Genomic DNA, 19857 nt, shown 5'->3' on the forward strand with positions numbered 1-19857 from the left:
CATTACTGGGAGCGTTCCTTGAGTCCAGGGATTGTTTCTTTGAATTCCCAGGGCTTCATACAGTCTGTGGCCCATGTATGCCACTGCTTGTTGGCTTGGATCCACTTGACTTGACTCAGCCATATCCGAATCTCCACCTAGGAAGCAGGAAATGGATGACAGTCCAAAAATGGAGACCATAAAGGGGTAGTCAAACACATCAGAGGAGAAGCAGGAGAAAGCAGTGTCATGAAAACCCAGGGAGGAGAGAGTGTCTGGGTGGGAAAGATGGTCAGCAGGTCCAATGCTGCAGAGAAATCGAGGATGACTGCGAACAGGTAAGTGGCTTTAGCCATAATGCTAGTATGCATGCAAAGTCAAATTGTAAGGGTGTAAGAGTGATTGAGAGTCGAGAAAGTGATTCAATGAGCGCACACTGCTTTGAAAGTGTGAACTAGATCTGTCAAGGTGAATTGGCAAGGACCTTATAGGTCATGTGGCACAACAGGGGGAGAGCAGTTGTTGTGAGACTATGATGGAAGGTCAAGTACATAACCAACTGGAGAGTGCCATTATGTTGCTACTTGGAAATTGTGACTCAGTCTAAGAGCAGGAGGCGTAAGGAAACAAAAGGATAGCTTTGAGAGCCAGACTAAAAGGGAAAAATTTGCTTTGTCTGATGTCCTTTCCTTCTGCTGGTCATAGTGCTGTGACTGGGCCTGCTTAAGGGGCCCTGAAGCGAACAGGAAAGGAATTCTGCCTCCTACATGCCAGGCTAGTTTTAGCGGTCTGCCATCAGGAACATTTATCCAGTACCCCCTGAGCCCAGCTATGTGGAAGTCACAAGATGAAATGGCATAGTTGTTCTCACCTTTGAAAACCTTCCAGTTGGGGAGACAATGCCCACAATAAATGAATAAACACTAACAAGGCATCAGAACGGGAGGAATTGATTGTCCATGTGGGACCCTAACTAGCACCCAGCCCACTTGGGGAAATGCGCCGTGGACTTCTTGGCATGCAAAGTGCAAAAGGGGCTGAAAGGCAGCTTCCAATTCAGTTGAACAAGCATTAATGGTACCTATTATTACAAAGCACTGGGTTTAATGCTTGAGGCTATATAGATACATAGTCCCTATCTTCATGGAAATTACAGTTCATTAACTGAGTACACACATAGCTACAGTACAAAATCAAATATGACAAATGCATCAGAATGCACCCAAGCGAAAGGGGGATTATTTCAAGCTATGGAGAGCAGGCAGAATCTGGGAAAGGACGACAGATTTATATAGCACCTACTATGCGCCAGACACTGTGCAAAGTGCTTGTTACAAATATGATCTCATTTGTTTTGAATTAGACCTTGACCTAAAGGTAGGGTTTCTTTCTTTTTTAAAACTGTTTCCTTTTTAGTTCTGAATTCATGCTTTCTTTCCATCCCCTTCGTCAAGGAGTAGCATTTCAATAGTCAGAGCCTGGGGTAGGACCAGCTTGGTTTTTTAGGATGTGAGAGACTTGAGCACCCTTGTGGGTAAAGGAGCTAGCAGAAAGAAGTGAGAGAAGGTGTTTGTTGACCGGTGGAATGTGGTGCACCAGGCAAGAGAGAACTAGACTGGGGGCACACGACATTCAAGGAAGACAACTCTTCCTCTGGATGCAGAAGAGAAGAGAACATCTGAGATAGCTTCTTAGTACAAAAAAATCAAGATCATTCTGCTGAGGATCAGGGGTTAGAAAGGGGTGGACAGACATTGGGGTTGGAGAAGAGTGAAATCAGGTCAGGAACAGCCATGTGGGATGTGTTAAGGAGGTGAAAGGGCAAATAAAAGGCTAGCCTTGCAGGAGTGCATAATTTTTTCATGGTAAGGGACAAAAGCACCTAAAGCAAGCTAGTCTTTTCATAAATGTCTCCGCCCCCTTCAAAGGGGGCTTCAAAGGGAAAACTGACTAGCGCTGAGAAATAAAGCCAGAAGAGGAAGGGAAGTTGGAGATAAGATGGAGAATAAGGTCAGGAGGGAAGCTTTATTAATATTTATGAATAACTTAAAAAGAAAAAAGTATAACATGTTCACCTGGTTGCTCAGTCAGACACTGTACACAATATATACATATTTGGGAAAAGTTAAATCCAAGGAAGTCCTAAGGACGAGTCTCATTCGTCGGAGTCCAAATCACTGTCTCCAGGAATTGAATGGCAGTCCTCGCTGTCGTCCTCATCCTCAGACAGACGCACATGACTGAGGACGCTAGGCCCACCACGCTGCTCTTCTTCCTCTTCCTCTTCCTCCTCTGATACATCATATCCGCCTAGGCTGCTAAAGCTGTTATCTCGAGTATTCGATTTGGGGTCAGGCTCCTCATAGCTCCCATAACTGAGGAGAGAAAGTCATAGGCTCATGAACGCAAGGGACGTCCTCACCCTCCCACTTTCCACCCTCAGAGGAGCAAAGTGACCTCCCCAGGAGACCACAAATGCTGCCCTGCTTGCCAGAACCCATTCCTATTAATTTGGAGACTTCATGGACGAGGAGCTTGGAGAGAAGAGATCACCTGTTCTGCCACTTTGTAGAAATCATAGTGTATTGCTGTGCACGTGGACCCCCTGGTAGGATGTTGTGGTACAGAGGAGCAACCTCTTCCACCCCCTCTTCTTGCTGCTGAGGCCTGTTACCTGATGTTGCTGTCCTCCATCCCATGAGAGGCTTCACCAGGATCTCCTTCGTAGGACATCATGCTCTCGTCATTATCCATGCCCATTCTTGTGTTCTCTTGCAGCACATGGGGTTGTTTAGGCCTCATTCCACCAGATTCTGTGTCAGAGTCACTGCCGCTCTCACTCAGCTGGATAGCTGGAGAAGTGGAGAGGTTCATTGGCCCATACCTACCCTACCCTGTTTCCCAGGCCTTGTCAGGATAAGCTTGACAGAAGCAGTACCTCTTAGCTAGACTGGCCTAGGGGCCTCTCCAAAACAGTCATTCACAGAGAACTTGTATGCATTTTTTCCTTTGTGGCTCTCCTGTGCTAAGTTCTTGGTAGACAACTGCACGATCTGCAGTTTGAAAATGCATGCTGAACTTATTTCCTCTCCCCCCAAAGTCAATTTCCATCTCTTTCGGCATTGGCAACATATCTTCTCTTGATCCCTTTGCCACACTGGACATACCACACACCTCCTGGTCCTGGCCAGTATTCACACTAGGCTTATCTAGCCACCCTTTTTCCCCCTGCCATTCTTAGCACCTCTTCTGCAGCATCTCCCAGCCTGCTGCAAGTTATCTAATTATGCACAACTTGGTTGAGCACCAAGACTGCAAGGAAGAGACAATGTATGGTCAACAGCTTTCAGTGTGGCTGTAAGGTTGCCATGGTAAGCCAGATGTAAACAGACCAAGACTTACAGGAAAAAGGATTATCTCCTTCATCATCGCTCCCGGCATCTTCCTCCTCATCCTCAACATCAGACATAAGCAAATCTTCATACAAGACGCTAGACTGAGGCTGCTGTGCAGCCCCTTCCTCTTCATCTGCAAGGTCAGCATCCCCATCTTCTTCCTATATAACACAGATGGACAAAAAAATTCCCACTAAGGGATACAGGTGACTGACCAGAAGCTACCACCAACTCCATCCACCGTCTCTGAGAGAGTAAAGTGATTTGGCGAGCTGTGCTTGTTTAGCTGGCTACTCTGTCATATGATCTGGGTTTGCTCGCTGCTGTCACTTTGGAGCTTGGCCTGCCCTGTGATGACAGGACTCCTCTCCTATGGATACAAGTGGTCAGAGACTTTCTATATGCATACTCACTGGGGCTGGAGTCTTAGGTTTCCCATCCTCCTCCTCCTCCTCCTCAAACCTGTCAATATCTACATCAGAGTCTTCCTCACCCAGCCTACCTTGGCCCTAGTACATCTGAATAAGGAACACAAATAGCACACCATTGAGTGGGGTGCCAGCAGAAGGAGCAGTCACCCAGAGCAGGTGGTCATCATGGAATGGCCAACCAACCCCACGACTGCTGGGGGCTGTTCATGGAGCTTAGAGTCTGTGGACTTCTCCCTGAATTCCTTCTCCGGGATAGATCCCCAAGTCTAGAATGAGACCCCAGAACACAAGAGGGGATCTAGTGTGTTCCTCCTACTTCTTCCTATGGAATGTTAGGGAGAAGTTCTTTTTGAATCACAAGCTTTCTTTAGGCTGAATTATCCAGCTCAAGACAGATGACCAAGGAGACTTCTTGGGCTTCTCAGCCCTTTCATTGTGGATCCCTAAAGGAGGCTAGAAGTAGTCCTGGTCTCCTGCCTAGAGAGAATGTTTTGCAGTCAGCTCCTGAAATCCCTGAGAAAGAAACCAAACTCTAGTGCTTGCTTGGAGTTGCCCATCAGGTTACCCTGACATGGCAGACACTATTCACAAACTGAAACATTATTTGCACTTCTACTATGGTATCCATATGGGACCATTACCTGACTCTGTCAATGTAGAAGTTAAGTCATGTGGCCTGCCATTTTTTGGTCCACATTTCAGGCCTTCTTTGCAGAGAATCAAAGGGTTAGTGGCTTATCATGACTAAGAAATCATTTCCTAGAGGGGAACAATTCTCACCTGTACCCCCCGCTTCTCTGGGGTGGTAGTTGGTGTGTCCATGGCAGACATATTGCTCTCATCTTGATATACTGAAGCATCTCGAGACATACTTAGGGATGTGTTCATATCATAAAGGTCAGGAGGCTGTGGTACAAAACATTCCTTAACATTTCTTTAGAAGGAGAAAGTAAGAAATGTTTAGAGAACCTGACATTAGGAACATTCTTAGACAAAAAAGGCACAGCAGCTTGGTATGAAAAGGAAAAGCCAGGCTTGGAGGGATTTGTAAAGCTGCCCATTCTCACAGCAGGGCATCTATCTGGTGCATACCCAAAAGAGCATAAGCAAGGCAGGCAACACCAGGGTTGGGGCTAGCTTAGAACATGGCCTCTTCGATTCACTTTCTTCTAAGCCTTTTCTGTCTCTTAGAGGCCTGTAAGGTCAGCACTAACTTATATGGCTGCTTTAGAGAAAAAGAAAGTTTTCATATGGTATTTCTACACAGGGAAGAATATGGAAGAGTTTTTATGGACTATTTTCTGTAGTACCAAAAAATAAAGAACAGAAGGAAACTTGGACAGAATGAGAACAAAAAGAATTCCTGATGGGGTTTGGAAAGAATTTTTTAAAATTCAGAAAAGAATTTCTTTTAAAATATAACCAATAATCAGTATAACCAAGTAAACCAGTATAACCAATTTCTTTCTTTCTTTCCTTGGAGGTAATTGGAGTTAAGTGACTTGCTCAGGGTCACACAGCTTAGGCCAGGTTTGAACTCAGGTCCTCCTGACTTCAGGGCCAGTGCTCTATGCACTATGTCACCTTAGCTGCCCCACCAATTTCTTTTAAAGTATAACCAAGCCTCTAGAAACTACATCAGAAACTTAAAATAACTCTTTAAAAGCCTCCAGAAAGAGAGCCAACATCACTCTGCTAATTGCTACCCTCCAAGTATGCCAGCCTCCTGGCATTACAGCTTAGCTAAGTATAGCAGAGGATGAGTCAAAGTAGGGAGGCGGACAGCTCTGTGTAAGAGGAGCAGATCACCTTCATCTCCATGTGATAGAGGCAACTTTGAGCTCCCCAGGTCTCATGACGATATAAAAGCCAAGTGTGAAGGGGGATGGGCAGCCAGGAGACCCATAGGGCTCAAGAGCAGTATAGTCCAGCCCTAAAGCCACCAGGGTCCTCTGCTCAGAAAAGGTCCTGAGAAGGTCTTGAAAATCCTCATAGAAAAGACTAGCAAATAACCCAATCCCAGAAGAAAAAAGTACCACAGTATCTGGAGGGTGTAAGCACACCAGAGGAAGAAGTTCTGGCCTCAGCAGCCTCCGATAATACATATCAGAAAGCAGACACCTCTCTACCCACTAGCCCCATGGCTGCCCTCTTCAGAATTCAGCAAGATCACCATCAACCAAAGACTCGCTTAATTTGGCCTTGAAGACAAAACATGGGAGTGTGTGGGGAAGGGACTGAGTCCAAGGTCGGTTCAAAATCCAGTACTCCCAATTTTCTGCAACAGGAAAACCTGCCCAGGACATCCCTGGTCCTCATTCACCTGAGGAGTATACGGTCCTGGGGTCATTGGATCTAGACTTTCCAAGTCGGCCTCTTCCAAAGCGGCTTCCTTAGCTGTACATATGTCTTTCTCAAGCTGAGTCAGGTGTTCATCATACTAGAAAAACAACCAAAATGTCATGAAGTACCCCAAGAAAGTAGGACACCGTTTCAGGCTGGGTCCCAGGGAAGCCCTTTTTGCCACCTACCTCAGCCAAAGTCTGGTGGCAGATGTTCACGATCTCCTGGGCAGTTTTGGTGTACTGACTATCGGAACCTGCAACAGAAAAGGGAAGCCTCACTCGGCCGCCAGCCGCCCTGCAGCTCTGCACTATCATTTCATCACAGAAACAGTGCCGTTATCTTAGTAACCTTGGTCATCAACTTCTTTGGTAACCCTGGGCAAGTCATTTTCCTCAAGGCCTCAGTTTCCTCCTCTGCAAAAATAACCCAAAAACTTGGACTAAGCAATCCCAGGCGTCCCTCTAGCTCTAACCCTAGGAGCCTCTGATCTCAAGTTTCGCATTTCACTTCATTATTTGAAGGTGCCTGTCAGCTAAATAACAAAATTCTCCATTTGAATGTAGATGCTTCCCATCACCCTGTAAAAAAAGACAAGAATATCGGACTAAAGTGATAATTATTGCCTTGGTCTCCAATATTTACCAGAGCATGAAGCTGAGAGATATGGTCTGTATATGTGAACCTCAAATCCTGTATCCACACGGATCACAAACCTCTTTGAGAACAGAATGGCCTATTTAAAGTAATGACCCTCTTAGAGATTCACTGAAACGTGCCCATTGGAGCTCTGTCCTAACATAAACTGCCTGCTCCAAACCCAAATAACAGAGGCCAATACCATCAGTTCCCAAGTCAATGATTCCCCAGTCCCAATAGAGCCGGAATCAAAAGTTGGGCCAGGAACACTCCAACTAAGTGAGAAGAAAAGCTCCAAGATTCAGGAATGTGGAGAGTCCTAATCTCCCAGCGGGCCCTCAGAAACTTGGAGGGTAAAAGAGGATGACAGTTAAGAGACCCCGTTTCCCATGAACAGGGATAGACTACTGCAGTTAACAATTGGGGTTCCCACAGGTCCGAGTTCTCCCACAAGGCTCTCAAAAGTATATTCTCTACGACTTGGGACAAGTCCAAAGAGGCCAGTGAGAGGGAAAATCCTAACTACACATATCTCTCAGTAGCTCAAATCCCTTACTTCTAACATGAGGATGTTTGGACAGAGCTTGCCAAGCCCTTTCCTTTCCATTCAACAGCTACTAAAATGCCACCTTCTCCAGGAAGCCCTCCCTAATTGGAAAAGAGGTGGGAAGATTTCTTTTCCATCCCCATCCTCCCAGACGTGCAATTCCCAGGACCTCACTTACCACCCCACTAAAGAGACTTAACCCCTTATAATGCCAAAGAATTCCTATTTACATATTTATTCCTGTATCTGTACGTCTTTAGTAATATCTGTTTTCACTTGTCAGTCTTAGAGATTCTAAGCTCACAGAGTGCAGGGGCCATAGCTACTTAGCTTGCCTAATATATCATAAATTGGCATCTCCATGTTTTTGATGAGGATGGTGATGATGGAGTTTGAAAAGCATTCAGAGCCATAAAACAAAGGGCAGGAAATCTGGAAGCAATCCTGTCGCTCTCTTACTGCTGACTAGAATGTGTTTAGTTGGGGGCTTCACAGCTGAATGAAGGACAGGCAGAACTGGGAAGGTCAATGACAAGGCAGGCAAACATGACCTGGGCTCCTAAGGAACCTGGAAAAGACAAGTCACTGAGTGGAAACCAGAGTATGATGTTTGTTAACTGTCCAAAGAGTTGCTATATGAAAAATGGTGGCCACATTTTCAACATCCCCACTGATTTTTTTTTTAAAGAAGGAAGTAGATTAGAATTGCAGCAAGAGGTTGTCTAAAATAGCTGTACAGAATAACTTCTGGTCACCAAAGTAAGTAAATGAATATCACATTATCTCCTGGATCTATAGAAAATCATTACTTTGCCTTTAAGAAGAATGGCTAAGTGGCAACAGCAAGTGAAATTTTTAACCAATTTGAGTCTGGAGATATGTCGCAGCTATGGCCCCAACCAAATCTAGGATAACAATCCTGAGGAATCAGAAAAGTGTCTATGTGTCTAATGTCACTAGGGAGCCAAGAGGGTCCTACAGTCTGAGCTGATCAAGTGAGAGAGCCTCATCATTACCAGTAGGCAGCATTGGGCCACTACTCATCTTGGAAGGGACAATTGTTAGACTAAAAAGAGACAATTCTGTATGATTCCAAACATGAATCTATAAACACAATAATTATTTGGTGCCTTCACTCCCAGGATGTCCCCAGTACTAAAGATGGAACCTTGCACCTTTGATATTTTGACAAGGATGGGATACTTTGTGGTTGAAGAAGATACAGGTAAATGTACATGACTGTCTCTCTCCCATTCTCATTAAGTCATGGCCCAAAGCAACTCCAAAGAGATTGTTGAAGAAATCAGAGTAGTCTTCCTTCAAAGGCAGCCTTACTCAGATCAACTGGCAACTCTGACAAGAGCTTAAGGAAGCTGGGTTCTACCAGAACTGAAAAACACTTCTGTTGTCATCTCAAAGTTTACCTCTATGATAATGGCACAAGAAAACAGAACCATTACAGACATGTTTGGTGTTTCCATGTAGAGGCACAAGCAAACATCAGCAATAAGTGAATTATAGCGCTTTAGTGAGAAACACTACACCAAGGTTGGAGCCAACAATGGACAATATGACCAGGGAGAAAAAGATTAAGATCTCTCTCAGTCACTTTCATACGTGGGAGACAAGGACAGAGCTGCTCCTGCTTCTCACAGATAAGCTCACAAACCCTGCTCTAGTGACCCATTGGGACAAACTTCCCAGGAAACTTTAGGAATTGCAGTGCTGATACTTCCCCAACAGAATCTGGGGATTTTGTCAAATCCCTTATCTAAATGATCAGCCTTAGTCATACATTCTCCCATTAATCCAATTATAATCATTCCTCAAATAGTATTAGCCTTCCTCTTAAGTCAATTAACTTCAATTAGGTGATGAAATGAATAGAGCACTGGACTTGGAGTCAAGAAGACCCGAGTACAAATCCTGCCTCAGAAACTTAGTGGTGTGACCCTTGGCAAATCATTCAAGTCTCAGTTTCCTCCTCTGTAAAATGAGGATAACAATTTATCTCATCTGATCCTCACAGGGTTGTAAAACACTTTTTAAACCTTAAAGCACCAGCTAAAAATTATTTTCCTCCTCCTCCTCCTTCTATGCCAAGACAAAAATGGATTAACACTGTTACCGGTAAAGTTGTGGGAGAGATGTGTATTTGCCGGCATTCATCATGTACATTTTTTCAAAAAACAGCCATATGGACATCTTCAGTGCTTGGTAAGAAATGTACCCAGCAAATTCTTACAGAAATTAAAGCCATTTGTACATGTCAGAAGCTAGTCAATCAAAATTCTTCTGTTGTTATATAGAATGTGGGTCAAGCGCTAACATCCCAAAACAAGAGCCAAAAGAACCATGCACACACAGCTGCAACTGGGGAATAACTGCAACCCTGGATGAGGGTGTAGAGTCTACACTTAGGGCACAGCCGGTGGGTTTCTGAAAAGGACGTAGGAAATAGGACCTGTTTGTCTGGAATCTCACTGAGGAACCTTTTTAACTGGGTTTAAACTAAGAGTCCTGCTAAATGGAAATCACACGATGATGACAATAACTCACACTGGCCAATAATTTAACAAGGTGACAGAAATAACTTACACTAACAAAAAAAAAACCAAACATGTAAGGCTGATCTGTTTCAGAGCCAATCTAAGTTGAGTTATACAAAGAGCAACAGGTCTCACTGAAAAAGCAGATTCATAGCAAGGGACTCTTCCCCCCTCCCCCCCCACCAGCCCAAACCAGCATAATCACAATGCTCCAGTGTGCTTTAAATACCATGTTAACCAGTAAACTAAGCTAGATCACCTGTTTTCCTTCACAACTAATTATTTGAAGGAAATCATTTGGACTCAAAATCTTGGGATTAGTTTAATTTAATACAGTTTTTACTAGTTCACTAGTTCATATGGGGAAAGCTGAACCATGGGGTCGCTTAGGTCACCCCTCTACTCTGACCCTTAAAAAAGCAGAGGGGGAGGGGGAGAAGGGAGGAGACTACAGTGTGATATTTTGAAAAGTGTTGGCTCCGAAGAGTCAGGAAGGTCTGGATTCAGGTTCTGTCTCTGACATGTAATAGCTGTGTCACCATAAGCAGGTCACTTTTAAACTCCCAAGACAACTCCCTAAAACTAAATTGTACAAAAATGGTGCCCATCCCTTATCAGTGAAAACAGGTCAGAAGCCGTGTTTTTAAAGCTACTATAATAAGTTGTGAATTTTTTGTGACTGGGCTTTTTAAGCATAATCCCCTTTCATTTCTCTTGGCACAAAATGTCACGGAAAGGCTTTTTTGGCAAAATCAGTCGTTTTACTGCAACACTGTATTTCATTTGGTTCAAGTGACCTTGTTTCAACTCTAAGTGGGGTTAAAAAATCTGTTTAGAATGTTTCACATACTATGGGGCTATCAAAAAGGATGTTACATTGTTAAAAACTTTATCCACTTTAGACTTTAAGATCAAGTTGCTATTTACAAATCTTTCCACCTGCTCTATCAATGAAGAGGAAGGTAACGAGGTCTCAAGGATTTGACAGAGGACCTGGCTGTGTCATTTGCTCCCTGGGTGACCTTGGCCTAGGTGCCTAGATGAATAAAATGAGGGATTTGGACTGGATTGTATCAAGGGCCCCTCTATTTTTCAGAGCTAGCGTGTTAATTTGGGGCAAAACCTGAATTTGCAGTTCTGCAAGCTGGGTAATGTCTTATTTCTTCATGAAAGTTGTACTCTTGAGCCTTTGGTGGCATGGAGAGGATCCTGGGCTCTCAAAGGGCCTGGAGGCAGAGGCCTAGTATGTCTGAAGACCAGCCTAGTGAAGGGCAGAGGCTCATCACCAGGTGGTTAGCCATATGGAGGGGAAGATGGATTTTTTTTTTTTCCAAAACAACTAATAAAACCGTCTCCCAAGATCACAGTAAGTAAAAGTTACACTCTACACTAGCAGGCAGCTAAGTGGTCTAGTGGATATAGTGCTGGACTTGAATCCTGCCTCAGTCTTGCTAGCAAGTCACTCAACCTCTGTGCCTCAGTTTCCTTATCTGTAAAATCATGATAACAGCACCAACCTCAAATGAGATAATGCATAATGTGCAGCACTGCCAACCTGTGTTGGTGAGCAGTAACAGGAGAGCTCAGGACATGCTGTGAGGAGCCCCAACTTGGTGTGGATGCACCAGTGGGGATGGGGTGGGGCAGAAGGGCACTATCTTCATCAGAATTCCAAGCTCTGCCTCCAGCACACCCAGCTACGGAAAAGGATTCCTCTGAGATAACAGCTCCCTTTTTGGCTGGATTTTTGAAGGAGGGATTACTAACCTTTCAATGGTTTGGTTACATTTATTATTAACTGGTCTTTCCAAAACTCATCAGATATCTGCCTAGTACAAGGCATGCTCACAGAAGGCAGTCTAGGCAAATGCTCCAAAGTAGTCTAGGGGAAGCAAGGGGGTTGGAGAGGATTAAAGTACAAAGAAGAGGAACTAGAATATTGGCAATACATGGCACTATTGTTAGCTTTTGGTTTCTGCCTTACAAAATTACCATAGTGGGCTGACTTTAGGTCATACCTATTAAAATATCTGTGAAAGTTAACAAAAAGCACAGTGAAACATCACCAGGCTCATACAAATAAGATGGGGCATGGGGAGGAAGATGACTTCCTCCATCCAAATAAAGCTGGCTCTCCAGAGCATTCATGATCAATGACCAAATAAGGTCTATTAAGATGTATAGAATGGCTACGTTCCTAGGCCTTTAGGCAGAATGGCAGCACGAGCAAATGGAACTTTTAATCAAATGAGTTACTTTCAATATGTTGCCTGTCAGTAGGGACATCTCTCATTTGTCCCTTTAGCTCTTATTCAGAATCTTCAACTCTAAGATGCATTTTTGACAGCATCTTCCCTGCCCATTTTTATAGGTACCTGTTTATGAGTAGATGTGAACAAGATAGCTTTGTATTCAGAGTCTAGTAGGTGACTCCTTTTTCCCCTTGGCGGGCTTCTCTAGCCTGCTCTGTAGTAACCCTTACCTAAGGGCTGAGGCACGATCAAGGTTAGGCAACCACATTGGTCCCACGTCCTCAAACTAGTCCACTCTCTCATTCATCCAATTAAAGATTTCCTGGGAGTCCAGAGTGCGTCTTTCTGAACTTCTCATCCCCAGGCTTCAGAAGTGACCTCAGATGATACTGAGACAGTGCCACAAAGAACCATTCTTATTTCTGGCTTTCACTAAGCAAGACAAGTATCTGGGAGGAAACCGATTCCTCCATCAGCACAGAGAAGCCCAGCCAGAAACAAGATGGATGTTCCTCTGAGCACAGCATCAAACTTTGAGAGGCCTGGGACTCTGCCCTATCCCTAGCAACAGAACTCTGGGCCCCAACAAGAGATCAGAGAGCAGTGGAGTCTTCCCATCTTATGGGAGAGCCCCTAGAAATACTCACCATTGTACTTAATGCTGTTGGCTAGGATAAGGTTCACATCATCCAGGAAGGCATCCCGATTCTGATACTTGTGCTTAGAGATGTTCTATAATTAAAAGAGCCAAGCAGTTAGATCCAAACTCACAAGCAGGAAGTGCCAAAGGGATGTTGCCAGCTCAAAGCCCTCACCTTTCGGATGGTTTCCAAGTCCATTGGATTGACGATCACTTTATAATAGTCTGGAACAAACTTCTTATTCACTGGGTGATGAAATGGCCAAGACTACAGGGAAGAGAAAATGAGTAACTCTAGCGACCTTCAGCTTTACAGCATAAGCTTGAGCTCCTACTGCTTTTCTGCCCTAATCCTGACTGCCCCTTTCTCTCAAGTTCACACTAGAAAACAATCTTCTAGCTTAGCTCAGGATTTCTGAAGAGCAGAAGCTTTGAATGAACACAGCGTTATGAGCTAAGAGGCACAAGGGGAAAATAAACAACCCTAGTTCATCAGTACCAGAGTAGTGTTCAACAAAAGAGTTCTCAAGTGGAAGTCTCTTCATTGGGATGCTAGGTGCTCTCATCTTATCAGGGGCATTTACCTGCTAAGAGTCATAAAAGCTGCAAACATAGGGCTCCATGCCTTTGGGAGGGCCACCACGCCATGGTAACCTCTGTCCTCCACTCACATACCACCTACATTCCCAGGAGATCAGGAAGAATTGTGGAATCTTAGTACTCGAAGGGCCTCAATCCCTATCTAATGTAAGAGTCTTCTTTAGAACAACCTCCCTGCTAGATGGTCAGGAAGCTTCTTGAACACTTGCAGTGATAAAGACCTTACTACAACATAAGGCAGCCAGCTCTATTTTTCTGAACACCTATAACTATTTGGCTTCATATACTAAGACAAAATTTCTTTTCCCTCCATGGAATTTCCACTCATTGGTCCCAGTTCTTTATGGCCAAAGAGTAATTCTGCTGCTTCTTCCAAATGACAACCCTTCATATATTTGAAGACAGGTAGTATGTCAACCTCTACGTCTTTTCTTCAAAACAAGGATTCTCTTTCTTAACCTTGTCCTCGTAGAACATGGTTCCCTTACCAAATTGCCCTCTTCTGGGCACATACTAGCTTATCGATGCCCCTCATAAAATGTGGTGACCAGAACTGAACTTAGTACTGCAGAAGTAGGCTGACTAGGGCAGAGGACAACAGAACTATTCTATCTCTAGTTTTAGTTTGGTCAAAGGGCATCTGACAGCCACATCAGGCCCTTGGCATCTCCTGTTTAGACAATACCAATTGCCTCCTAAAATAGTTTCCCTTTCTTCTCATTTTCTTCTCTGTATACACATCTGCCAAAATAATCTAAAGGCCTAGTTCGGGGTATCTCAGGTAAAACAAAGTAATAAACCTAGTGGATCCCTCTTGCCTCTAAAACAAAAAGAAATCCAAACTGGCATGTAAGGTCCACCAGCAACTAGCTCCAAGCAGCCTTTGTAGCCTTGTCTCACATTACACCCCCTTCATACACACACTGTTCCAGTTGTTCCCCCAAACTTGCCATGGCATCTCCCACATTTCCTGAGGTCACACCAGCCTGGAATGCATTCCCTCTTCATAGACACCTTTTAGAATCTCTCTTATCCTTTAAGGCTCAGCTTGGGTGCCATCTCCTCCATGTAGTCTTCCTTGATTCTCCCATCTGAAAATGTTCTTCCTCCTCAAATTTTACTAGAGAATTGTGTCCAGAACTTTCCTTTATACCCATCATAATTATCTCAGTAGAACGTAAGCTCCTTGTGTGATCATGAAAGTTTTGCATCTTATGAATCCTGTAGTCAATTGAAAACCTGCAGATCTTTCTCATAACATTTTAGGTCTCTTCCCCTGTCCTATACTTGTATAGTTGAATTTTTAAAAACTGAAGTGCAGAATGCTGTTAATGGGCTATTCAATTCCACCCTGTCAGATTCAGGCCATAATTCTAGTCTCAGATATCTTTTGGGATCCTGATTCTGTCATAGTATGAGCTACTCCTCCCAGCTTCATGTCATTTACAAATATATAAGCAGTCCATCTATACCAACATCTATGATGCAGCAGAGTCAGGAAGACCCAGGTTTGAATTCTGCCTCAGACACTTAGCAGCTGCGTGACTGTCGGCAAGTCACATTACCTCTTGGGGTCTCAATTTCTTCGTTTGTAAAATGAGAAGACTAGACCTGATGACTTCTAAGGACACTTCTGTCTCTAAAAGAGCGATAAGCACATTGAATAGAATGGGAGCACACCTCCCACCCCCACCCCACACTAGTGTTCTTTGTTTCCAGCCCAGCCCTCACAGCCATCATTAAGGGAGACAACTCCTATGGAGAAGGCGCCAGCCACCTCCACCAACTGCCACCTACACAGAAAGTTAGCCAGCCTAGCTGAAGCAGCCAGGCTCCTTGAGAAAGGGACAGTAGGCAACATGAGCCAAGCAAATCAAACCACCACTACCTTGACCACCATCTGACCCTGATGAAGGCAGGCAAGGACCCTGAACCCAAGAGCCTTGGGATGAGCAGTGCTTCCAGCCTTGTGCCCTCAGCTATCCTCCTGGGAAGAAAACTCTGGGGAGATGCAGCCTGGGGCCTGACTGCTCCTGCAAAAGCTATGGACACAGCTACCAAAGATTGAGAAAGGAAAACCCTGGCCACCAAAGTCCTTGGTCCTGTCCAATGGTGCAACCACAGAGACCTAGAAGATTTTACCAGTGAAAATGACACTAGAAAAGAGGCCTGAGCACCTGTTTTGCCACTCCACCCTAAGGACCATGGGACCTTTATTTCCATCTGACTTGCAGCTGAAACCTTTCCTATGTGTTGCCTCCCTGTTAGAACAGGAGCTCCTTGAGGCAAGGACTGTCTGACTTTTCTCTCTGCATCCCCAGCATTTGGCACAGGGTGAGCACTCCATACAAACATTCATCTCTCCAGGCTGATGGCACAATGCTTCCTTTCATAGCCTTTACATTTCCATACTCCACATTCCATCTGCCACCTGTCTGCCAATGCACAAGCTGTGCCCCAAGGCTGGAACGCTCTCCATTTCAGAAACACTAACTTCCTTGAGGGTTCTACTAAAGTGCCACCTCATATCACAGGCCTTTCCTCATTCCCTTGGATGTTACTCCCTACTCTGCCCCCCTCCCACTCTCAGAAATTACCCTTTGGTTTCTTGGTATTTCTTTTGCATATATCTTGTATTTACTTATCTGCACACATGTTTCTTCCCCCCAGTAGAATATAAATTTCTTGAGAGCAGTTTATCTTTGTTTTCCTAGTACAGAGCCTGGCATACAGTAGGGGTTTAACAAATGTTTGTAGAACTGAATGGGGCTGAAGACACAGCCATGTATGTTGCACAACACTAGAAACTTCCTTCCAGGTTGAACTCAATCCATTAATTGTTATTCTTTGGTCCAGTCATTCAACCAGTTCCTGAATCCATCTAACTGTATTCTTATCCAGTTACCTCTGCCTCTTCTGGTTTGGATGAGGTTGTTGGGCCACTGTTCTAATCATCTTTCTGACTGAATCAACCTTACACACACACCCGCGCGCAACAAAGACCGTAGCCCCTGACCCCTGCACCATCGTCACACTGCCCAGAACAGAGGCCACCTACGTCTGGAACCACCATCATCTTCTGGGTGACGATATTGTCCAGAATGAAAGAGAATGCCACCTGGTCATCATCATCCAACAAGGGGTTAATGGCCTTCTCTAAGCGGGCCAGTTTATCTTCTTTCTGAAATGAAAGTTAGCGGGATGGTTCGGGCATGCAGCCTGCTTGCTTTCCTCTCCTCCTTCTGAAATCTCTCCTCATCCAGTTATCACAGCACCAGCTCACTTCTGATCTTCATTGTCCCTGTCCCTCCCTCTCCCCATCGGTCCCCTCTCCACTCTCAGCCCTTCCCTCCTGGTCCCACCCCTTGCCCTGTCCTCATTCTGACAGACCTGGAACAACGGAGGCTCACCTCTTTCAGTTTTTCATCACAGAGATCCAGCATCGACTGAGAAATCTGAGTCAATGAATGCTTTGGCCCTACAATCATACCAGGAGATTTATAAGAGTCAAGGCCATTACCAAACAAGAGCCACACCACGTGGCCTGATTTCTTTTTTTAAATTCAATTGTTTTTTCTCAGTTCCAAAATCTCTCACTTCCCTCTCCCCTTCCCCTACCCATGAAGACAAGAAAAATAAAACCCCTCACAAATATGTAGACGTGCAAAACATTTCCCCATTAGCACATGGCCTGGTTTCGACCTTAACTTCTCTATGATATGAAGGCGATACCACTAATTGTGGTTCTGATTGTGTCATAGTGCTAAAAGACACCATAAGCATTTCTTCCACAGAAAGGACATGCAGTTTATGACTCGAGCTCCTGTTGACAGAGCCTGGCACTGTGAGTGATGCTCAGCCTTGTGACTGATTCAAAGTCCTTCCTTCCATCCATGACTCCTGCACACTGACTTGGTCTAGATCAGGGAATTTTAACTTGGTTTCTTTTTTAATTTTCTGATAATGGCATACCAACAGAATTGATTTCCTTTATAATCCTACATGTTTTGTGCATTTAAAAACATGCTTTGGAGGAGTTCACCGGCTTCTTCACCAGACTGCCCAAGGGGTCCATGACACAAGCAAGGTGAGGAACTGCTGGTCTAGATCAGCGCTCCTTAAACTGTGAGTCATGACCCCATAGGAGGTCACAACCCCACAGTTTAAGAAGCAGTGGTCTGGATGCTGCTGCTGTTCCAAACTATTCACAGAAGTGTCTAGCAGCTTAAAGCTAGGCTTTACAATATCCCTGACTTAAGTACTTGGTACTCGGGATCTTGGCAATCCCACTTTTTAGCACACCATACTAAAAATGGTCAGCTTGCTCATCACTCATTCTTTGAAAAAACTTAGCCCAATGAATATCACTTGATCCAAGGCACTGGTGCTCATCCTGTCTTGCCATTTCATGGTCAGTAGAGTTTTGTATGAAACTAACCAAGATGGTGGGTAGGATGGCAGTGGCAATCTGATCTCATAGTAGTAGTAGATGGCTCTGGCATTGTTCCCTCCCAACAGATAAGGCAGGTATACCAGTAGAGAATTAAGGATAAACAGTGCTCCTGGTGAACCTTCCCGAGCTGTTCTGTTGGCACTGCACAGTGAGGCTGAATTTCTAGCACTGATGCTTTTCTCTTATCTTGGTCTCCCATTTCCTTCTTGGTCATGGTGATGCTATATCATACTGCATTAGTAGCAACACCTGATGCTAGCTTTCAAGTCTATAACGAACAATGTTACCAATATGTAAGAGCTCTAAGTTACAAGCTCACGTATGACTTTACTCATCTTCAGCATTATCAATGGACCCTATGGTCCACTGTGCTAGCTCTGCAAAATAGTCCTTAACATTCTTGAGGCTTTTGTGAATGGGTATGTCCATGGCATTCAGGAGCTGTTGAATGAAGTTATCTCAAAGAACTTATTTTTTATGCATAATAACCCCCTAAAGTCTGTCTGAAAACAGAATTAATGAATTCTACAAGGCACACTGAACTAGAGATAAAATGTATCAGCCACCTTCATAGTGACTGCCTTCTACTTCCAAGGCTATAGGCCAGATAGCTACCCTAAAAATTTTTTGGGTTAGATTGGGTATTTTTTAGTCTAGACCCATAATTTCATCAATATGGTGAATTCCCAGTATGGAAATACCCTCCCACCAATGCAACTTGTTCAACAACTTGTCCATAACTAAATATCTTGCTAGCTGACTGGTGCCGTGAGAAGGTACTCCATTCCAAGAGGCAGGACTTGAACTCAGGTCTTCCTGATTCTAAGGCTCACCCTCTATCCATTCTGCCATGTACCTCCCTAGCCTAAAGTAATGCTAAACATATCATGGTACACTAAAAGTTTCTGTCTCAGTCTCATGGCTCTTGCAATTTGCTGAGATTTGGGGTCTAGGACCAACCTTCTACATGTACAAAATTAGACCAGTTGACCTCGCAAGGTCCTATCCAGCCAAGGAGTTGGTGTTCCTTACCATTGTATGTGGCGCTATTTTTCACAATCAGTTCCAAATGCTCTCTGAATTCCTCCCGGGATGGGTAGAGGCGCTTACGGACATTTTCACGGAGTGTTTGCAGATCCATGGGCCGGGTAATAATTTTATAATAGTCCTTCACAACTTTTGCATTCACTGGTGTATGGAAAGGATAAGTCTGTGCAAATGAGAACCAGCAATTCAATTCAACAACATTTAAGCACCAACCATGCAAAAGACATCATGTTGTGGAAGGGGAACCCAAATACAAAATGAGAAACAACTCTTGCCCTCAAGATCAGTGACAATAGAGCCTATCACTCTTCTAAAAAGACTGTGATAAATATAAAACAAATGAGACAAAATGTTGGGAAAAATCTGAAGAGAGGGAGAGAGATGGAGAGAGACAGAGACTTGAACCGCACAGGTGGCAGGGCAGGGGGAAGATGAGGTAAGTGTCCATGAAAAAGCTGGTCCTTAAAATAAGGCAGGGAAATGGGGGAAGGGTCAAGCTTTTTCAGAGAAGGAAGACAACATGAGGAAAGGCATAGAACAAAAGAGGCAGAACAAGAAGCGTTAGAGCTACATGTGGATGGCCTTGAACATGCCAGACTCTGGAGTTTCCATTTTGCCTGCTAAATAATAGGGAGTTAATGAAGGCAAGTAAAAGATCTTACAGAACCCAAGCAATGCAATGGAAGCCTGGAGGCAAGAAGACCAACTAGGGGACTATTACAACAGTCCTGTCAAAAGGCAATGATGACCTACCTGATCCACTGGAAAGAAGCAAATGGATATGACAGAGACACAAGGGGGGTCTTGGACTGAACTCTGCCCTAAGGTCTCTCCCATACCCTAGAAGCCTAATCACCACCAGTTTTCCAGAGGGAGCAAGTCAGGATGACACTTCCCCCTAAAACAAACTACTGATGAAACCATGTGCCAATAGCGCTAAAAATCAGGCTGGAAAGTCCAAGTAGCTAAATTGAGAATCAAA

At 44.3% G+C, this 19857-nt stretch overlaps 1 protein-coding gene across 7 annotated transcripts in view; it reads right to left on the reverse strand.

Annotated features, from left to right (window-relative positions):
- TAF1 (TATA-box binding protein associated factor 1) overlaps window positions 1-19857 on the reverse strand; it is a 38242-nt gene continuing 18385 nt past the window's right edge. For 5 of the 7 annotated variants that reach the window (XM_072626833.1, XM_072626835.1, XM_072626832.1 and 2 more), the window contains 11 exons: window positions 18861-19038; window positions 16786-16853; window positions 16434-16556; window positions 12951-13043; window positions 12783-12867; window positions 6337-6404; window positions 6129-6245; window positions 4586-4711; window positions 3382-3535; window positions 2654-2831; window positions 1986-2354 (listed from right to left, as the gene is read on the reverse strand). In XM_072626833.1, coding sequence (XP_072482934.1) covers window positions 2135-2354; window positions 2654-2831; window positions 3382-3535; window positions 4586-4711; window positions 6129-6245; window positions 6337-6404; window positions 12783-12867; window positions 12951-13043; window positions 16434-16556; window positions 16786-16853; window positions 18861-19038 — 1410 coding nt within the window. In that variant the 3' untranslated portion in view covers window positions 1986-2134. Of the gene's footprint in view, window positions 138-1985; window positions 2355-2653; window positions 2832-3381; window positions 3536-4585; window positions 4712-6128; window positions 6246-6336; window positions 6405-12782; window positions 12868-12950; window positions 13044-16433; window positions 16557-16785; window positions 16854-18860; window positions 19039-19857 lie in introns of those variants that run through there. The other 2 variants (XR_011971215.1, XR_011971216.1) reach the window with 2 other exon arrangements.

The sequence above is a fragment of the Notamacropus eugenii genome, chromosome X (genome assembly GCF_028372415.1).
Source record: "Notamacropus eugenii isolate mMacEug1 chromosome X, mMacEug1.pri_v2, whole genome shotgun sequence".
In the NCBI taxonomy this organism is placed as follows: domain Eukaryota; kingdom Metazoa; phylum Chordata; class Mammalia; order Diprotodontia; family Macropodidae; genus Notamacropus; species Notamacropus eugenii.